This window comes from Sus scrofa, chromosome 4, assembly GCF_054392235.1.
Source record: "Sus scrofa isolate SSC_HxYL_T2T_F1_AM1 chromosome 4, Sscrofa_HxYL_maternal_Yorkshire_Landrace_v2.0, whole genome shotgun sequence".
NCBI lineage: Eukaryota > Metazoa > Chordata > Mammalia > Artiodactyla > Suidae > Sus > Sus scrofa.
Window position 1 is genome coordinate 129,810,527 of NC_139386.1, and position 17,922 is coordinate 129,828,448.

The 17,922-nt window shown below is 38.7% G+C and overlaps 1 protein-coding gene across 12 annotated transcripts in view; it reads left to right on the plus strand.

The window, feature by feature from the left end:
* The window catches only part of EVI5 (ecotropic viral integration site 5), a 232,499-nt gene that overhangs the window by 113,819 nt on the left and 100,758 nt on the right, over positions 1-17,922 (plus strand). For 7 of the 12 annotated variants that reach the window (XM_085024007.1, XM_021090208.2, XM_085024006.1 and 4 more), the window contains 4 exons: positions 6,551-6,611; positions 14,758-14,811; positions 17,135-17,167; positions 17,711-17,857. In XM_085024007.1, coding sequence (XP_084880133.1) covers positions 6,551-6,611; positions 14,758-14,811; positions 17,135-17,167; positions 17,711-17,857 — 295 coding nt within the window. Of the gene's footprint in view, positions 1-6,550; positions 6,612-12,703; positions 13,187-13,480; positions 14,812-17,134; positions 17,168-17,710; positions 17,858-17,922 lie in introns of those variants that run through there. The other 5 variants (XM_021090213.2, XM_021090220.2, XM_085024009.1 and 2 more) reach the window with 3 other exon arrangements.

Below are 17,922 nucleotides of genomic sequence, written 5' to 3' on the forward strand. Positions count from 1 at the left end.
TCCACATGCTGTGAGTGTGGCCAAAAAAAAGAATGAAGTATATAAGGGGCAACATTCTTTTAGCAAGTACCTGAGGAAAAAAAATTGAAGACCATTAACTTGGTTGGATAGGAAAATGGCAGAAGTTGGAGATTGAGGTTGTTTCTGAAGATGGCTCCAGAATACAATCATTATTATTATTATTATTATTATTATTTGTCTTTTTAGGACCACACCCGCAGCATATGGAGGTTCCCAGGCTAGGGGTAGAATCGGAGCTGTAGCTGCTGGCCTACACCAGAGCCACAGCAATGCAGGATCTGAGCCACGGCTGTTATCTACACCACAGCTCATGGCAACGCTGGATCCTTAACCAGTTATTTTGTAGAAAGTGCCATAGTTTGGGTTTTTCTAACATTTCCTCGTTATTAGATTCAGGTTGCTCATTTTTGGCAGGTGTACCAGTAATGCTGTGTCTTCTCAGTTCACCGTACAGTAGGTGTACCGTACTGGCTTGTCTCAAAATTGATGTCAGCTTTGATTACTTGGTTAAGGTGATGTCTCCAGGTTTCACAACTATTAATTTATTATTTTTCTTTTTTTACTAAGTAATTTGTGCCAAGGTGCTTCGCTCCCCAGATTTACATCTGTTATGATGCTCTCACTCGCTCTTTTCTTTCTTATTAATTGGCATTCTTCTATAAGGAAGCCGTTTCCCTTCTTACTAGTTTGTTTGCTTACTTCAGTGTGAATCCAGTGACTCACTTTTGTGGTGAATTATAACCCATTACTCTCAAATTGTCCCTGTAGTGTCCAGTGGGAGTGCTTTCGGGCTGGCTGCTCTGTGCTTTTGGCAAGCCCCCAGGATTCCTCGAAACTTCCCTTACTTTTAGGGCAGCAAAGTATTTCCGACTCATCTTGAACCTTACCGTCTTCTCCTTAGGAGTGAGATGTTTCTCTCAAGAGCTCTTGGTGAAGGCAGAATGAAGTAGCCTTGCAGAAACCTGATGCACCTCAGCCAGGTGATCAGGTCGGCCTCGGCCGTGCTGTCCTGCTGATAGTGTATACCCGTGGTCTTCCTCCCCTAAAAAACCCATAATGCCGCTATAATCAGCGAAGCATGAGACAAATCCCAGTCGAGGGACAGTCTACAAAATACCTAATGACCAGCACTCTTCAGACTATCAGGGAAATAAACACTCGTGAGGTCTGAGAAATTGTCCTGGCCAAGGGACCTAAGAAGACACGACAGCTCAGTGTGACGTGGTGTCCTGGATGGGATCCTCGAACAGAAAATGGACATTAGACAAAAATTTAGGCAATCCGAGTAAACTATGGCCCTCACTTGTTCATAATGTATTAATAATGGTGGCTCACCGGTTGTCTTAAAGTTGCTGCACTGATGGAAGAGGTAAGCATGGCGGAAACTGGGGGTGGGGTGTGTAGACACTCAGTACTCTTCTAATTATTTTGCAAACCCAAAACTGTTCTAAATAATACAGTTTAAAAAAAACTATCAGTGCAGATTCTGAAAAAGTAATAATGATTTAGATCATTGTTGAGGAGGTTGAATAGAACATGCTTGTTGGCTGAACTGAGAGGCAAGGATTAAATGGTAACTCTTAAGAGTTTTGTTTGAGGTTTGTGACTGAGCAATGATTTGTTTGAGGTTTGCGACTGAGTGATGATGACATTTTTCACGTAATACAAAGTATCTGCTTCACTGTAGTCATTTGCAAAATCTGTAAAGTTATTTCAACAGTGCGGCCATTGTTCAAAATGTTTTGCAACTTTTTAGGGTCTTTTATAAATTCTTTTGGATATCCTGTATTCCTTTAGACAGGCCAAAGTAAAAGAAATAGCAGTGTAGCCGTTAAAGGTGTGACCGACCTTAGGCACGTTTTCCAACCTTTCTAAGCCTCAAAATTTGCATATTAAACTCGCTGTGGGAGTTCTTACTGTGGCATAGTGAGTTAACAATCCCACTGCAGCAGCTTGGGTTGCATTGCCAAAGCTGTGTGGCTCCGATTCCCTCCTGGCCTGGGAGCTTCCAGTGTCTCACGGGTGCAGCCATTAAAAAAAAAAAGTCATTGTGGACAGAAGATTGTGAGAAGAAAGCAGAGTCGGAAGCACCAGAAATCTGTCTCCCGCCTAGGCAATAGTTGCGCTGGTAGACTCTGTCTGGTAGAACTGTTTTGGAACACTCAAGTCCACTGAAGCTCGGGGAAGGCGTGGTGAATTGCAGTTAACTTGGTCAGCTCTTAGCACATTAGCAGATACCCATCCTCCACCCGCGAGCCGCTGGCAGGCAGCGTGCTTGTGTTCCTGGAACAAATTGCATGCAACTTGTGGGAGCTAGGGTGGGCAAAAAAGCCTTGTCCTTCATGTATTGGGGATCTATGTTCTGATTGCTGATTGCTGTTTATTTTTAATTTTAATTTTTTTTTTAATTAAAATTTTTGGCCACACCTGTGGCATGAGAAGTACCCAGGCCTGGGATTGAACTCGCACCACAGCAGTGCCCTGAGCCACAGCAGTGACAAAGCCAGATTCCTAACCGCTAGGCCACCAGGGGACTCCTGGACTGCTCGCTCTGATCATGCAGGTGCAGAGAAGCCGTTGTTGCTGCACATCTCCCCGTTGATGTTGGGCCGCTGTCTTTAAGCTGAAGACACTGCCGAGAGATGTTAAAGCCTGGTGCCCCTTTCTCCCCTTCATTTTTCTCTTTTTCCCCTCTTGGGAGCCAGTCATTAAAGACTAGGACATTCAAAAACAGCTGCCTGTGTGGAGGAAAGTGGAATGTGACTGAAATGAAAAGTTCACTAAGAGATTAAAAGGCAGATTTGAGCAGACAAAAGAATTGGACACTTGTTCTCGAAGACAGGACCCTGGAGATTTCTGCACTTGAGGAACAGCGGCGACAGGAGGCCCAGGAAGGGTGACAGACCCAGGGACCCAGGGGATAGGACCCCATCAGGTGGACTAACCCACACATGGTGGGAGCCGCAGAAGGAGAAGAGGGAAGGAGAATGTAGGAAGAAGTACTGGCTGAACCCTTAAAAATTTACTGAAAGACATTAATGAAAACACTCTGAAAAGCTCAGTGTACTTCAGGTAAGATGATATCGAAAAGACCCACACCAAGGTACATTATATTCAGACTCGGAAAAGAGCACTTTTTTTTTTTTTTTTTTTTAATTTTTATGGCCGTACTGGCAGCATATGGAAGTTCCCAGTCTAGGGGTCTGATGGGAGCTGCAGCTGAGGCCTGTGCCACAGCCGTGGCAACCCCTGATCTGAGCCACATCTGTGACTCCCCTGCAGCCTGCAGCAATGCCGGCTCCTTAACCCACTGCACGAGGCTGGGGTGGAACCTGCATCCTCACAGAGACAACCTCCAGTGCTTAACCTGCTTAACCACAGTAGGAACTCCAAAGAGCACATCTTGAAAACGGCAAAGAGAAGCCAATCATTACATATGAGGTGTCCTCAATAAGATATAACAGGCTTCTCATGAGCAGCTTTGGCGGCCAGAAGACAGTGGGCCTATAGATCCAAAGTGCTGAAAGGAAAAACTGTCAAGAATCCTACATCTGGCAAAATTGTCCTTCAAAAGTGAGGGGGAAATCAGCTGGATAAATAAAGGGTGGATGAGCTCGTATTCACTAGACCTCCCCTTCAGGAAATACTCATATTATTACTCACGCAATATGTGGCAAACAAACAAACAAAAACCACTTTTTTTTTTTTTTTTAAATTGTTCTTGTAGCATATGGATGTTCCTGGGCAGGGATCAAACCCATGCCACAGCAGCAACCTGACCACTGCAGTGACAACACCAGATCTTTAAAACACTGCATCTTAAGGGAACTCCAAAAAAGCTATTATTTCATAACAGTGGGTTGTAAACTTTTTGTTTTCTACATGATTACATGATTTAATAAGTTAATACATTTTTTAAAAAAGCAGTTATTAGTCTAAAAGCTAGTAGTATTGTAATTTTTGTTTGAAGCTCCAAATCTTGTTTTCTGCATTATTTAGGAGACTAACAGATTTAAAAGAATCATTAGTTTGTGTTCTGGGGCACAAAATGTATAAACATACTTTTTTGTGACATCAGTCACAAAAAGCGATGGGAAAGGAGCTCTAAAGGAGCAGAATGTGTATATATTATTGAAGTTAAACTGCTATAAATTCAGATTAGAGTATTACAACTTTTGAATTTAATATAATTTCCATGAAGCCACAAAGGAGTATACACAAGAGGAAATGAGAAAGAAATTTAAGCATTTTACTGCAAAAAAAATCAACTAAACATGAAAGAAGTCAGTAAGTCAGGAAATGAAGGACTTTTTAATGCGACAAGGCACATAGAAAACAAATAGCAAAATGACAGTGAGTCCTTCCTTATCAGTAATTACTTTAAGTGGATTAAACTCTCCAAAAGATATACGTTAGCAGAATGGAGAAAAACCACATGACCCAACTATATGTTGTCTACAGGTGACTCATTTTAGATCCAAAATGCAGATGGATTGAAAGTGAAAGATTGGGAAAAGATATCCCATGCAAATAGTAAACTAAAGAGAGCAGAGGTAGCTCTATTAATATCAGACAAAATAGACTTTAAAAAAGTTCCCAAGAGACAAAGACAGATAATATATATTAATGAAAGATTCAATATCACGATAAGATGTATCAGTTATAAATATTTATGCACTGATGACACACTATCAAAATATATGAAGTAAAATGGACAAAATTGAAGGGAGTAATGGACAGTTCTCAATAGATTTTTAAGAGATAGATGTACATAGTATCTTCTCTATAACAAATGAAGTTATCAACAACAGAAGTAAAGCTAGAAACTTCACAGTTTTTTTGAAAATTAAACAGTACAGTCTTTTTTTTTGGTCTTTTTGCCATTTCTTGGGCCCCTCCCTCAGCCAATGGAGTTTCCCAGGCTAGGGGTCGAATCGGAGCTGTAGCCGCCGGCCACAGCCACAGCCACAGCAACGCCGGATCCGAGCCACGTCCGCAAGCTACACCACAGCTCATGGCAACGCCGGATCCTTAACCTACTGAGCAAGTCCAGGGATCAAACCCGCATCCTCATGGTTCCTAGTTGGATTTGTTAACCACTGCGCCACAACGGGAACTCCGTGAAAATTAAACAGTACAGTCTTAAATAACCAGTGAATCTGTTATTTTACAGTAGCATCAAAAAGAATACTTAGTAATTAATCAAGGAGACGAAAGATTTATACAGTGAAAACTTCAAAACATTACTGTAAGAAATTAAAGATAGGAACAAATGGAAACACATCCTCTGTTCATGGACTAAAAGACTTAATCTTGTTAAAATGCGAATGCTACCCAAGTGATCTACAGATTCCGTGCAGTCGTTATCACATTTTTTTTTAGAAATCGAAAACCCTATTCTAAAACTCATGGAATCTTAAAGGACCCCAGATAGCCAAATTATTATTGAGAAAGAACAACAAAGCTGGAAGACCCACACTTCCTGATTTCTAACCTTATCTGCAAAGTTAGAGTAATTAGAACAGGATGGCACTGGAAAAAAAGGCAGAAATAAGTACTCACATATATGATCAAAAGATTTTTATCAAGATGGGGGAAGGACTGTCTTTCAGTGAATGTTGCTGAGAAGACGGGGTGTCCAAATGCAGAAGAATGAAATCAGACCCCTTACCTAACACCTATGTAAAATTTAAGTCAAAATGATAAAAAAAAAAAATCTAAGGGTAAAAACTAAAATTCTAAAACTCTTAGATGAAATGTAGGGCAAAAGCTTCATGACATTGAATTTGGCAGTGATAACTTGCGTATAACACCAGAAGCACAAAAAAGAAAACCTAAACTGGACTTCATAAATACTTAAACTATAGAGATGAAGAGGCTAAAAACTTGGAGTTACAGCCTGAGTCCTTGGTGTGAAATGTGTAGTGCGGGGACTGTATTCAGTAGCTGTGTAGTGATACCTTTGGTGATCATTTTGAAAAGAATGGAAACGTCCAGTCACGGCGTTGCGTGCCAGGAGATGACAGTGTTTATTGTGGGCATCTACTCCAGAAACAAACAAGCTCAGAGGAAAAGGGATCGGATGTGTTGTTATTAGAGACGGGGCTTTGGAAACGGAATTGATGAAGGCAGGTGAAAGGCACAAACTTAGTTTCTAGATAAATTAATACTGGGGTGAAATGTACAACATGGTAAAACAAAGATGGGTTAACACTGCTGTGCATTATGTATGAAAGCTGAGAGAGTAAATCCTGAATAGAATCTGTAAACTCAGTTCTCTGTTTGGTGCCTTTTATAATATTTCGCTTTCTGAAGTTCACTTTTGTGTGGTTCTTATTTTTGAAATAATTTTTTTGAGTTAAGAACCTGTATAACTATTGAGATTTTTTTTCTGATAACAAGTATCTCAAGTTATAGTTGAGAAAACATAGCAAAAAGTGCATTTTGTGTTAATATGTGGTTTTAAATTTTATAATTTCATTAACTATTTTGGAATGAAAGCATACTTTTAACTTTTCTTTTTCCTTAGGCTTGAAAAGGAATACACTACAATAAAAACTAAAGAAATGGAAGAACAAGTTGAAATTAAAGTAAGCATCTTAGGACTTTAACACTGCTGAACATAAATTGATTGAAATCAGTTATTTGGCAATAGATGTTAGGTCATGTTAATATTTTTATTCCTTGTCGTAAATTTGGCAATGATGTTTGTATTTACTTATTAATAAATTTACCATCCCACTAGATGATAGTTAAAAACAGACATTTCAAATACCAAAATAATGTGACCAAAGTGGTTTTCATTCTAGTGTGAAAGAGAGCAGCTCTTCCCTTTTTCTGGATTTGTTGGTGGGTCATCAGGAGAAAAAAATACTTCCTTGGGGAAGCTAATTATCGTTCCATTTAAACATGCTTTTATTTTATTTTATTTTTTTTAAATTTTTTTTTTGTCTTTTTGCTATTTCTTGGGCTGCTCCCGCAGCATGTGGAGGTTCCCAGGCTAGGGGTTGAATCGGAGCTGTAGCTGCCAGCCTACACCAGAGCCACAGCAACGCTGGATCCAAGCCGCGTCTGCAACCTAAACCACAGCTCACAGCAACGCCAGATCCTTCACCCACTGAGCAAGGGCAGGGACCGAACCGCAACCTCATGGTTCCTAGTTGGATTCGTTAACCACTGCGCCACGACGGGAACTCCTAAACATGTTTTTAAATCTTACAGAGAACATAGATCTGTAACATGTTGAGACTAACAGAAGTATAACAGAAGGTGGACCAAATAGGGCAAATCATTGCACTAGAACTAATTATGGTGCCTTCGAGCTGCAGAAAGCTTTGATCAATTCAGTTTTCTCATCTCTAAGCAAAGATTATTTTTGAACTACCGTCCAGAGAAACAAGTAGATTTTCAATTTGATGAACATGTGAATTCCCATGTATACCTTAAAATTCTTATTTGTACCCTTGTAGGCCAGAAACTCCCAAGTTGAGGATCTTTGGCAGTGTGTGAGTTGGGTGTTAGGAAAGTTGAATTGGCTTTTCTGCTGAAATTTCCCGGTGGGTAAGGAGTTAGTGAAGGAGCTCAGTGACAGGCTGATCCAGTTTCTTACCTTTCATCCTCCTCCCACCCTCTTCAAGAAAAGAGAGAAAGAAACAAGCAAACAAAACCCAAACAATTTTTATTGAGTGACTTCATTTTGTTTTTTATACAACTATATGTTTGGATGTGTCTGATTGTGACTTTGACCTGGCAGGACATTCAGTGACTGTCTTCTCTACAACTCACTTAATTTAGCTTTGCTATAAAATAACACTTCATTACTCACACCCCACAGGCCCTTTTTACTAGGGAATGGGTTCTGTTAAATTACCGCTCTTTCTTACCATAATCCTGCTCAAAAGCCTTCTGGGGGACAGTCTCTTCTCTCTCATCAACTCTGTCTCCCCTTTAGAGATGTTCTGCTTCCATTTCTGTCACCTCTTCACCTTCAGGTGGAAATAGAGTCTTTTACATTTTTCAGAGAGAGAGAGAGAAAGAAAATACCCTTGTGGATGTTTTTCCCCTCTTTAAAAAAATTTTTTTTTTAAAATTCTGTGACGCAGCTGCTGCTCCATCTACCATTTGCTTTTCTTTTAGGTGCCATGAGTAAGGGTGGCATTAACTCATACCGTCCACTTCAACTACTGAACGTAAAAAGTACGTCACCCTGAGGAGTGGGGAGAGAGTGTGGGGTATCGCATACCACGAATGTTCGGGACTGCAAATCAAGAATCTGAGGATGGGGAAGCCATCCTGCTCATTTCACCATGCTTTGTTGTTGGAAAAAAAAAAATCACAGTTCTATGAGCAATCCTTGGTCTTGAAGAAGTTTTTTCTAAGATTAAGTCACATGAATGTAGGAATACCAATAGGCCTTTTCAGGGAGATTTAGCAGACATTAGCCTATATTTGCATTTTTTTTTCCAAATATTGCTTTTTGGGGAAAGTTATAGATCATAGACCTGATAAAATACTTTTGAATGCTGGCTCCATGTGTCATGGGCAAAAACAGATGACAAAGTTGTTTATAGAGAAGAATCTGAAAAAAAAAAGTTAAAAATTTCGTGAAACACAAAGGAAGTATGCTGATCTCAGAGACAGTTCCTTTCATAAACTCTTGTTTCCACATAGTTCTTTTTGACTCTTACACCATTTTCATCTCTCTTTCCTCCTCCTGCCCCCTAAAGGACAAAGCCAGAACAGTTTTTGTGTAGCTGTACTTTTTTAGCTTTATGCTTGCATATGTCCAGTTTTTAAGTTGGGCCTGGCGGTGCATCTCAGTCACAGTCAGAAGACCACCTGGTTTACAGTTAATTGGCCATGTGTTATTTGAGCCTCTCTCTGCGTGGGGAAATGCCACTTCCTTATTCTCTCCCCTTCCCCTCTCCCACGGTCCCTTTTACAAGGCAATGAGGTCTGTTAAGCTAGTTCCTTCCTGGAGTTCCCAAGCTGGCTCAGCAGAAGCAAATCTGACTAGCATCCATGAGGACGCAGGTTCGATCCCTGACCTCGCTCAGTGATGGGTTAAGGATCTAGTGTTACCATGAGCTGTGATGTAGGTTGCAGATGCTGCTCAGATCCCGTGTTGTTGTGGCTGTGGTGTAGGTCAGCAGCTATAGCTCCGATTCGACCCCTGGCCTGGGACCTTCCATATGCTGCAGGCGCTGCCCTAAAAAGACAAAGAAAATAAACCAGGACCTGCCTGCTTTGGTCCTCCTCAGAAGCCTTCAGGGAGAGAGCCTTATACATACTGTTCTTTACACAAAGAGTAAATTATTTGATATTTTTGATACAGAAGTGAAAGATCAGCCTTTGATGTTGTGAAATGTGTTTTAAGGTTTGACTTTTGGGTCAGTGAACTCTGTTGTTAGAGTTATATCTGTCAGCTCCCTGATCAAGATGTGACTTCTAAGTATTTTCCATCCCTTCTCGGAAAGTGTTGTACGAAGACTTTGAGATAGTGATTTCATACAGGGAATCTTAAGTTTTACTGTGTGAAACTTTTTGCTACTAGAAACATCTTTATAGTATCTTATTCCAATCTCTTGAAGTTCTACCTGAGGGGGAGGAGGTAAGAAATACCAAAATTCTAGCTTATATTAGGGTAAAACGCAGATCTTTGAAAAAGAAGAACTTTTACCCCCTCTTCTATTTAGGAGGGACACATGAATCAACAACCTAATATTTGCACTTAAATTTGTGTTTGGGGCATAGAGATTTAAGCCCTGCAAATCAGGAGGAGTTAGAAACTCTGATGACTGCTTTCGGGTCAGATTAGAGATATTTTGTCTTATTTAAAAAATTATAAAATATCCCAGATATGCTAAAAACTTAATAGTGATATAAAAACACCTGTGTTTTCATTGCCTAGCATTAAAAAAGAAAACATGTATTGTCCAAGTCATCCAGGAATTATATTGAACAATCAGTATGAAGTACTAGTACTGACACGTTAATTCAACCCTTAATATATGAAGGGTAATATACATGCATTATCTCCTTTTATTCCAATAACCGTATGAAAGGGTTTTTCATCTTTCTCTGAAGAAACAGATTCAGAAAGCTCAAATAGTATGCTCGTGGTCACACTGGTAGAAAATGGTAGAAGTCAAGAATTTGAACTTTGCCTTGTATTCATCTAAGACCCATGTGCTTCTCAGCGTAATATACTGCGCTGCTCTCTCAGAAGGACTTTATGGAATCGTGACCTAAGAAGGACCTGGATGCCCATTTTTCTGTGGCATTACAAACTTTTCATTAAAAAATGAATGGTGGAATTCGGAATTCCCGTTGTGGCTCAGTGGGTATCCTTGAGGATGCAGGTTCAATCCCTGGCCTCGCTCAGTGGGTTAAGGATCCGGCGTTGCATGAGCTGTGGTGTAGGTCACAGCACGGCTCGGATCTGGCGTCACTGTGGCTGTGGTGTAGACCAGCAGCTATAGCTCCAATTCAACCCCTAGCCTGGGAGCTTGCATATGCTTCAGGGGCGGACCTAAAAAGACCAAAGAAAAAAGGAATGGCTGCTTAATAAAAGTCAGTGTGGCAGAATTTATTCAAGAATTCATTCATTTAACAGATACTTACAGTATCTACCCCATGCCATAAAAGTCTCTCTCTTTTCAAGTGTAGGTGCCTATTGTTCTTTCTCTTTGTGGTTTTTTACTTTAAAGTTTAGAAAACACTTTTAATTAGCTCTAGAAAATGCGATTAAAAATAAGTGTACTTAAAAATTAATGAGGAATTAGTCAGGTGATAGAATTTAGTCATTAACTTTCCTATATAGCAGCAATAAACATTTCAAAAATATCTTAGAAAAAAGAAATTCCTTTTGAAATTTTTTTGAAAGGGTGCTTAGGAATAACCTAGATGAAAAAATAGGGTGAAACCTAACAAACACTGAAAAACTTTGCAAAAGGTGTTTTAAAAAGATGAATAACAGGGAGAGACAAAAATAACATGTTATGTAAAGTTAGGAATTTCTCCATAAATTCCAATCTAATTAATTCCTTGTGATATTCCAGAGCAATAAAAAACCCTAAAGAATAATTGTAAAAAAAATTAGCAAAAGTAGAAAAATAATATTCACGCCCTAACTGTAAAATTATGAGCAATGCTTATCATTAACCGTTTGTTTGGTATGTATTAGGCAGTATGCTGTCTCATGTAATTCTTCCAGCGTCACTGTAGGTTTTATTACTCCAATTTTCTAGGTAAGGAAATGGAGATTCTAATGACATCCGCAGGTGTAATTGCAGCGTGAGGATTTAAACCTAAACCTGGCTCACTTCAAATCCTGGTTTCTTTACTAGTGTAGTCTACTAGTAGTCAAGCTTTGGGGAGGATAAAACAAAACAAAACAAAACAAACAATGTAAGAGTGGAGGAAATTAGCTCTACCAGATGTTAAGAGTGATTACAAAGCTCTACTTGGCAAAATGCTGTGTAGGTGGTCCTGAAGCAGTCTTTAAGAACTGACACGTCTGGTTATCAACTCATCATGAAGTCGATATCACACAAATGAGGAATTGATGATTTATTGAAAAAGTGGTATGAAGACATTTGTGTAGGTGTTTGGGGAAAAATGAATTTAGGTTTTTATTAATAGCAAAATTTCAGGAGATTCAATGAGAATGGAAAGGGAAATCCAGGTAAGTGTTTTTAGATTTAAATTTTATTATTTTAGCGTTATTTCTATGGTAAGTAACTTTATTCACTCAATTATCTGGTTGAACTTAACTTCCTCAGTCTTTTTTTTTTTTTTTCAGTTTTTAGGTTTTTTTTGGCCATGCCCACAATATGTAGATGTTTCCCAGTCAGGGATTGAACCCATGCCACCGCGGCTGCCCAGGCCACTACAGTGACAATGCCAGATCCTTAACCAGCTGTACCACAAGAGAACTCCCTTCCCCAGTCTTTAAGATAGATGAAATGCTGCTGTTTTTTTTTTTCCTTTGGCTTTCCATACTTTAATACCATTTAATAATTGCTTATTTGCATAGACTACTATGCTGTACATAATATGAGTAACCAAAAAATGAGAAACATGTCCTTCTCACACTATTTTGTAGTCTGAAATCACATATAAAGTGATAACTATTTCAAATCATCTAAATAGGAGTTCCTGTTGTGGCGCAGTGGTTAACGAATTCGACTAGGAACCATGAAGTTGTGGGTTTGATCCCTGGCCTCGCTCAGTGGGTTAAGGATCCGATTAGACCCCTAGCCTGGGAACCTCCATATGCCGCAGGTACGGCCCTAGAAAAAGGCAAAAACCCTAAATCATCTAAATATATTCTCGTGACTAGAGCAAGAAAATTTAATTTATAAAGTATCTGTGTAATAACGCTAAGATTTATTTGTTTTAATTTGTGGTCCACTTAATAAGACAACAATAATTCATAGTCTTTTATATTTCTTTTTTTTTTTTTTTTTTTGTCTTTTTTGTTGTTGTTGTTGTTGCTGCTGCTGTTGTTGCTATTTCTTGGGCCGCTCCCGCGGCATATGGAGGTTCCCAGGCTAGGGGTCTAATCGGAGCTGTAGCCTATATTTCTTTTTTTCAGAGACTTATATGTTATATAAACTATATTTTAGCCTTTACTGGCAAAATAATAGATTGAATTGATAGGATAATTTTTTTGGGGGGGGGTCTTTTTAGGGCTGCACCTGTGGCATATGGGTATTCCCAGGCTAGGTTGAATTGGAGCTGTGGCTGCTGGCCTACACCACAGCCACAGCAGTGTGGGATCTGAGATGCATCTGTGACCAACACCACAGCTCACTGCAACACCAGATCCTTGACCCACTCAGCAAGGTCAGGGATCCAACCCTCACCCTCATGGATACGAGTCAGATTCACTTCCACTGAGCCAGGACAGGAACTCCTAGGAGAATTTTTCTGAGGAAGACTTTTTTAGTAGGAATTTAGAGGAAGAAAGTAGGGTGGAAGAAGGCTGGATTGTGCTCTGGAGCAAATTGGTCCAAAAAGGTAAGAGAGAGTTTGAAATTATAATGATGGCAAAATGAAGGGGTCATTTATGTTGGTGGAATATACAAAAAGGAGATGATATTTTAAAGTAGAGTGTTATAGACTTAATAGCACATAATGGAAAGGAATATAAAAAAGGAATGTAGGGAGTTCCCGTCGTGGCGCAGTGGTTGACGAATCCGACTAGGAACCATGAGGTTGGGGGTTCGGTCCCTGCCCTTGCTCAGTGGGTTAACGATCTGGCGTTGCCGTGAGCTGTGGTGTAGGTTGCAGACGCGGCTCGGATCCCGCGTTGCTGTGGCTCTGGCGTGGGCCGGTGGCTACAGCTCCGATTCGACTCCTAGCCTGGGAACCTCTATATGCCGCGGGAGCGGCCCAAGAAATAGCAACAACAACAACAAAAAAAGACAAAAAAAAAAAAAAAAAAAAAAAAAAGGAATGTATATATGTGTATAACTAAGCCACTTCACTGTACAACAGAAATTAGCACAGCATTGCAAATTGACTATACTTTAATTAAAAAAAAACTTAATAGTGGTAATTTGATGGGCTTTGGAAGTTGGACAGTAAACAGTTAGGTAAAGGAGTTCCCACTGTGGCTTAGTGGGTTACAAACCTGACTAGTATTCATGAGGATGTGGGTTGGATCCCTGCCCTCGCTCAGTGTGTTAAGGATCCGGTGATTTCGTGAGCTGCAGCATAGGTCACAGATGAGGCTTGGATTCTTTGTTGCTGTGGCTGTGCTGTAGGCCTTCAGCTGCAGCTGTGATCTGACCCCAGCCCAGGAACTTCCATATGCTGTGGGTTTGGCCTTTAAAAAGACAAAAAAAATTAGGTAAAGGGTTTTTTTTTTTAAAAAAAATCTTATTTTATGGAGTTCCCATCGTGGCCCAGTGGAAACAAACCCGATTAGTATCCATGAGGACACAGGTTCGATCCCTGGCCTTGCCCAGTGGGTTAAAGGGCCCAGTGTTGCCATGAGCTGTGGTATAGGTCCCAGATGCAGCTCAGAACTGGTGTTGCTATGGCTGTGGCGTGGTCCAGCGGCTACAGCTCCCATTTGACACCTAGTCTGGGAACCTCCATATGCCGCAGGTGTGACCAAAAAAAAAAATTTTTTTTTAAACTTATTTTTAACTATAAGAAAATTCTAGTAATTTTCTTAAGGTTAAAACAACTCATGATAAATAATGCATTTGGTGAAAACAACTCATTCTCTGTATTTTCTGAATGAAGTTTTGCACCTTGGCATATACAACACATTATAAATGGAGGCTGATCTAGTTCTAAACTGACCATTTGATGTTAACCCTATGAACATGCATTTTGCACCTGTCTGGTTTATTTGATATTTGAATATTATTTGTATTTGTCTTTGAAGGAGATAATCTTCTATAATGGGGCTGTTAAGACATGTAAGAAAATACTGGCTATGAGTCATTACGTGAGGTACAGAAAAGAAGGGTTATTTCTGTATGTCTTCTAGCTTGTATTTAAAATTCAGTCACAGCCGGAATGATAAACGTGCTCGTTTCCTTTGCCGCGCTGTTCTCGCTCTCAGCCTTTAAGAGTTTTGCAGATTATAATGTAGCCATTCTTTAGACTCTTTTCCCATTTATAAAAGGTGGTACCTTTTATGAACTATGATTTAGGTGTCATTTTTCCTTTTCAGGAATGTTTGCATACCTCGTTTGTTTTTTTCTTTTTCTGCAGAGGTTACGCACAGAAAATAGACTTCTAAAACAGCGCATTGAAACATTAGAAAAAGTAAGTAAATTGCTATTTAGGCAAGCTTCTGTTGAATGCACAATATATTTTTCTATTTTAAATAAAGGCTTAAGAAATCTAGCACATGTCTCTGAAGTTATAGTGTTAACGGTGTAGCTTGCGTAGCTTGTACTCCTTAACGAAATTGTCAATAAAAATTGATCATTACAAGCCCTTGAACTTTAAGATTAAAGTTCCAAACTAAGATTATTATTTGAGTAACATGTGGATATTGTTTGTTTTCATAATCTCTAAAAAATATATTCTTTAGGGGTAACCTAAGAATCCATTCTGTATAGTATTTTAAAGCTGACTTTCAAATACTTCCCTGACTGTCTAGCCATATTTTAAATATGACGATGCTTTCTTTATGGCCTCGGATTGCTTCGGTTTAGGCAAAATGACTGACTGATTCTTATATAAAAATTCTCCGTAATGTTGATTTTTTTCAGTTCAAGAATTATGCCTAAACTTTTGGTTCTTAGAATTATCTTAATACTACTTGTTACCTCTTCCTCTCTGTTTCATATGAAATAACTGGGCAAAGTGGAAATTTTGCGTTAGTTTTTCTTACTGTGCTTTTGATGTAATGTCCTTTGTAGTCTTGTTTCTGATGCTGTAAGAGTCTTTTGAGGGGCTGCTACTGTGGTGCAGTGTGTTAAGGATCTGACTGCAGTGGCTCAGGTTACTGTGGAGGCATGGGTTTGTTCCCTAGCTTAGGGCAGTGGGTTAGGGGATCTGGCATTGCCGCAGCTGCAGTGAAGTCACTGCGGCTTGGATTAGATCCTGGGCCCAGGAACTTCCGTAAGCTGCAAGTGTGGCCAAAAAAGAAAAAAGAAAGAAAAATGTATTGTGTATTAAAAGTATAGCCCAAGAGTTTCGGTTATTAAAAGAAAAACATCCTAATTCACAAATTCTTTTTTTTTTTCTTGTTTTATTATTTAATTTTTTTCTGCTGTACAGCCTGGGGATCAAGTTCCTCTTACATATATACATTTTTCCCCCAACCCTTTGTTCTATGGCAGTATAAGTATCAAGACACAGTTCTCAATGCTACTCAGCAGCATCCATTCCAAGTAAATCCATTCCAAGTTGTGTCCAATAACCCCAAGCTCCCGATCCCTCCCACTCCCTCCCTCTCCCCCCGGGCAGCCACAAGTCTTTTCTCCAAGTCCTTGATTTTCTTTTCTGCTAATTCACAAATTCTTTTGATTTTTTTTTTCTTTTTACCACAGATGAGAATTAGTAGTTTAAAAAAAATACTCCTTGTGATATTGCCAAATATCTTAAAATCTTTCCTGAAAATCTATAGGTCAGTATTTCAGAAAGAAATGAATGAAGATACAGATTATTTGCACATTTGTCTTTTGTTTGAAAGTATTGATGGTTTCACATCAAATCGCAAGGCACAAGGATAGGATCGTTATTACACACGTCTGATTTGTTGTGTAATAATTGCAGGTACATTATATTAAGGATGCATTTTCTTTACCTCATTAGAGTTGCTTTGAGGATAATTCTACTTTTTTGGTGATTGCAAAAAGGTTGAGCTTAATTGTTTTTAAGTTTTAATTTTATATATTTTTTCTACTAAATACTTAATTTATAGTAAAATATACATCTTTTTAAGTGGTCTTTTATCTTTGGAGTAAGACATTTTCAGAGAAGAAGCATTTTTATGTCATCGAACCTGCAGAATGATACAGGCACTGTTGGAAAGTGTTAAGTTTGAATTTTGCTTCTAGAAAATTAAGTACCTTTTTATTGGCATAGATAGCCTAGGTATGTCCTTTACCAGTTAGAATTCTGTAAATAAGTAGGTATCAATTTAAAGTGTATAACTAAAATATTTACTTAGTTATTGCTGGAGCTTAACGGTTGAGCTCATTAATTTCATTTGTCATATTTTCTTTGCTTCTTTGGAAGTTGCTGTTGCACAAATTGCTGTCACACTTTATAAGTGGAATTGTGTACTCAAATTCCTTCTCCTTTCATGTGCGTGGTTTGGCAATATGGGCTGACTCTAAAAATACTTAAAGTATGCTTTAAAAAGAAGATATTGTCCCAAATGATGAAAAACCTCATGGGATTTGTGTTTGGTATTGTAGAAGCTGATGATTTTCTGCAGTGTATCCTTATTTTGATATACTTTTCAGAATAAAAATATATACAATAAAAAGGTTTTAAAATCTAAATGTCCATTTTAATTACAATGAAAAGTAGGTGGAATTTGGGTATGTGTTGTTTCTTCTTATTCCTAATTTTTATCACCTTTATTTTATTTCCTTCTCTTATATTTCTATCTGAATTTTTCCTTTTATAGGAAAGTGCTTCCTTGGCAGATAGATTGATACAGGTATAGTTTTTTTTTTTTTTTTAAAGCATCTTCTCTAACATCTAAGGAAAGTCCTAAACCTAGAAATTCATATTTTAATGCATGCAGTCTTACATGCATTTTCCTAGAAATAATGTTTTGGGGTGGTATGTGTGGGTATAAACTTAATTTTTGATAACAGTGTGTTATCATTTATTAAAATAAGCATCTTTTGCACGTTTTAAAGCTAACCTTATTTTAAAGTATTTATCCCAAAATGCCAATCATTGGATTCTGGAGAATTAACTACTATTCATTGAAAATATTAGTCCTGCATGTACAACTCAATAATATTGCATGAACTGAATTTTTGTTGACTGACAGAAGAATTGTTCTTAAGATTGTCAGATGAATTTTTCATTTAGTTTCCCAGTATTTGCTGGAGCAGTAATTAGCTGCTGGCTAATAATTACTTAGGCTGTTCTGTTCTGAGGTGACTATTTTTATTTTTTTAACATTTCAAAGTAAGTAACTAAACCTCACAGAGACAGTCTTTCTTTACACACACAAAAATTATGTCCTAAGGGACAAGTGACAAGAGCCCAGGAGGCTGAGGAAAACTACCTCATAAAACGGGAGTTGGCCACCATCAAACAGCAGAGTGATGAGGCCAGTGCTAAACTGGAGCAAGCTGAAAATACCATCAGGAAGCTCCAGCACCAACAGCAATGGGTAAGGAGTCCGGGAGTGCTTTTTCTCACCTTTCTCATCCCCTTCCTTTCAACTTTTTTTTTTTT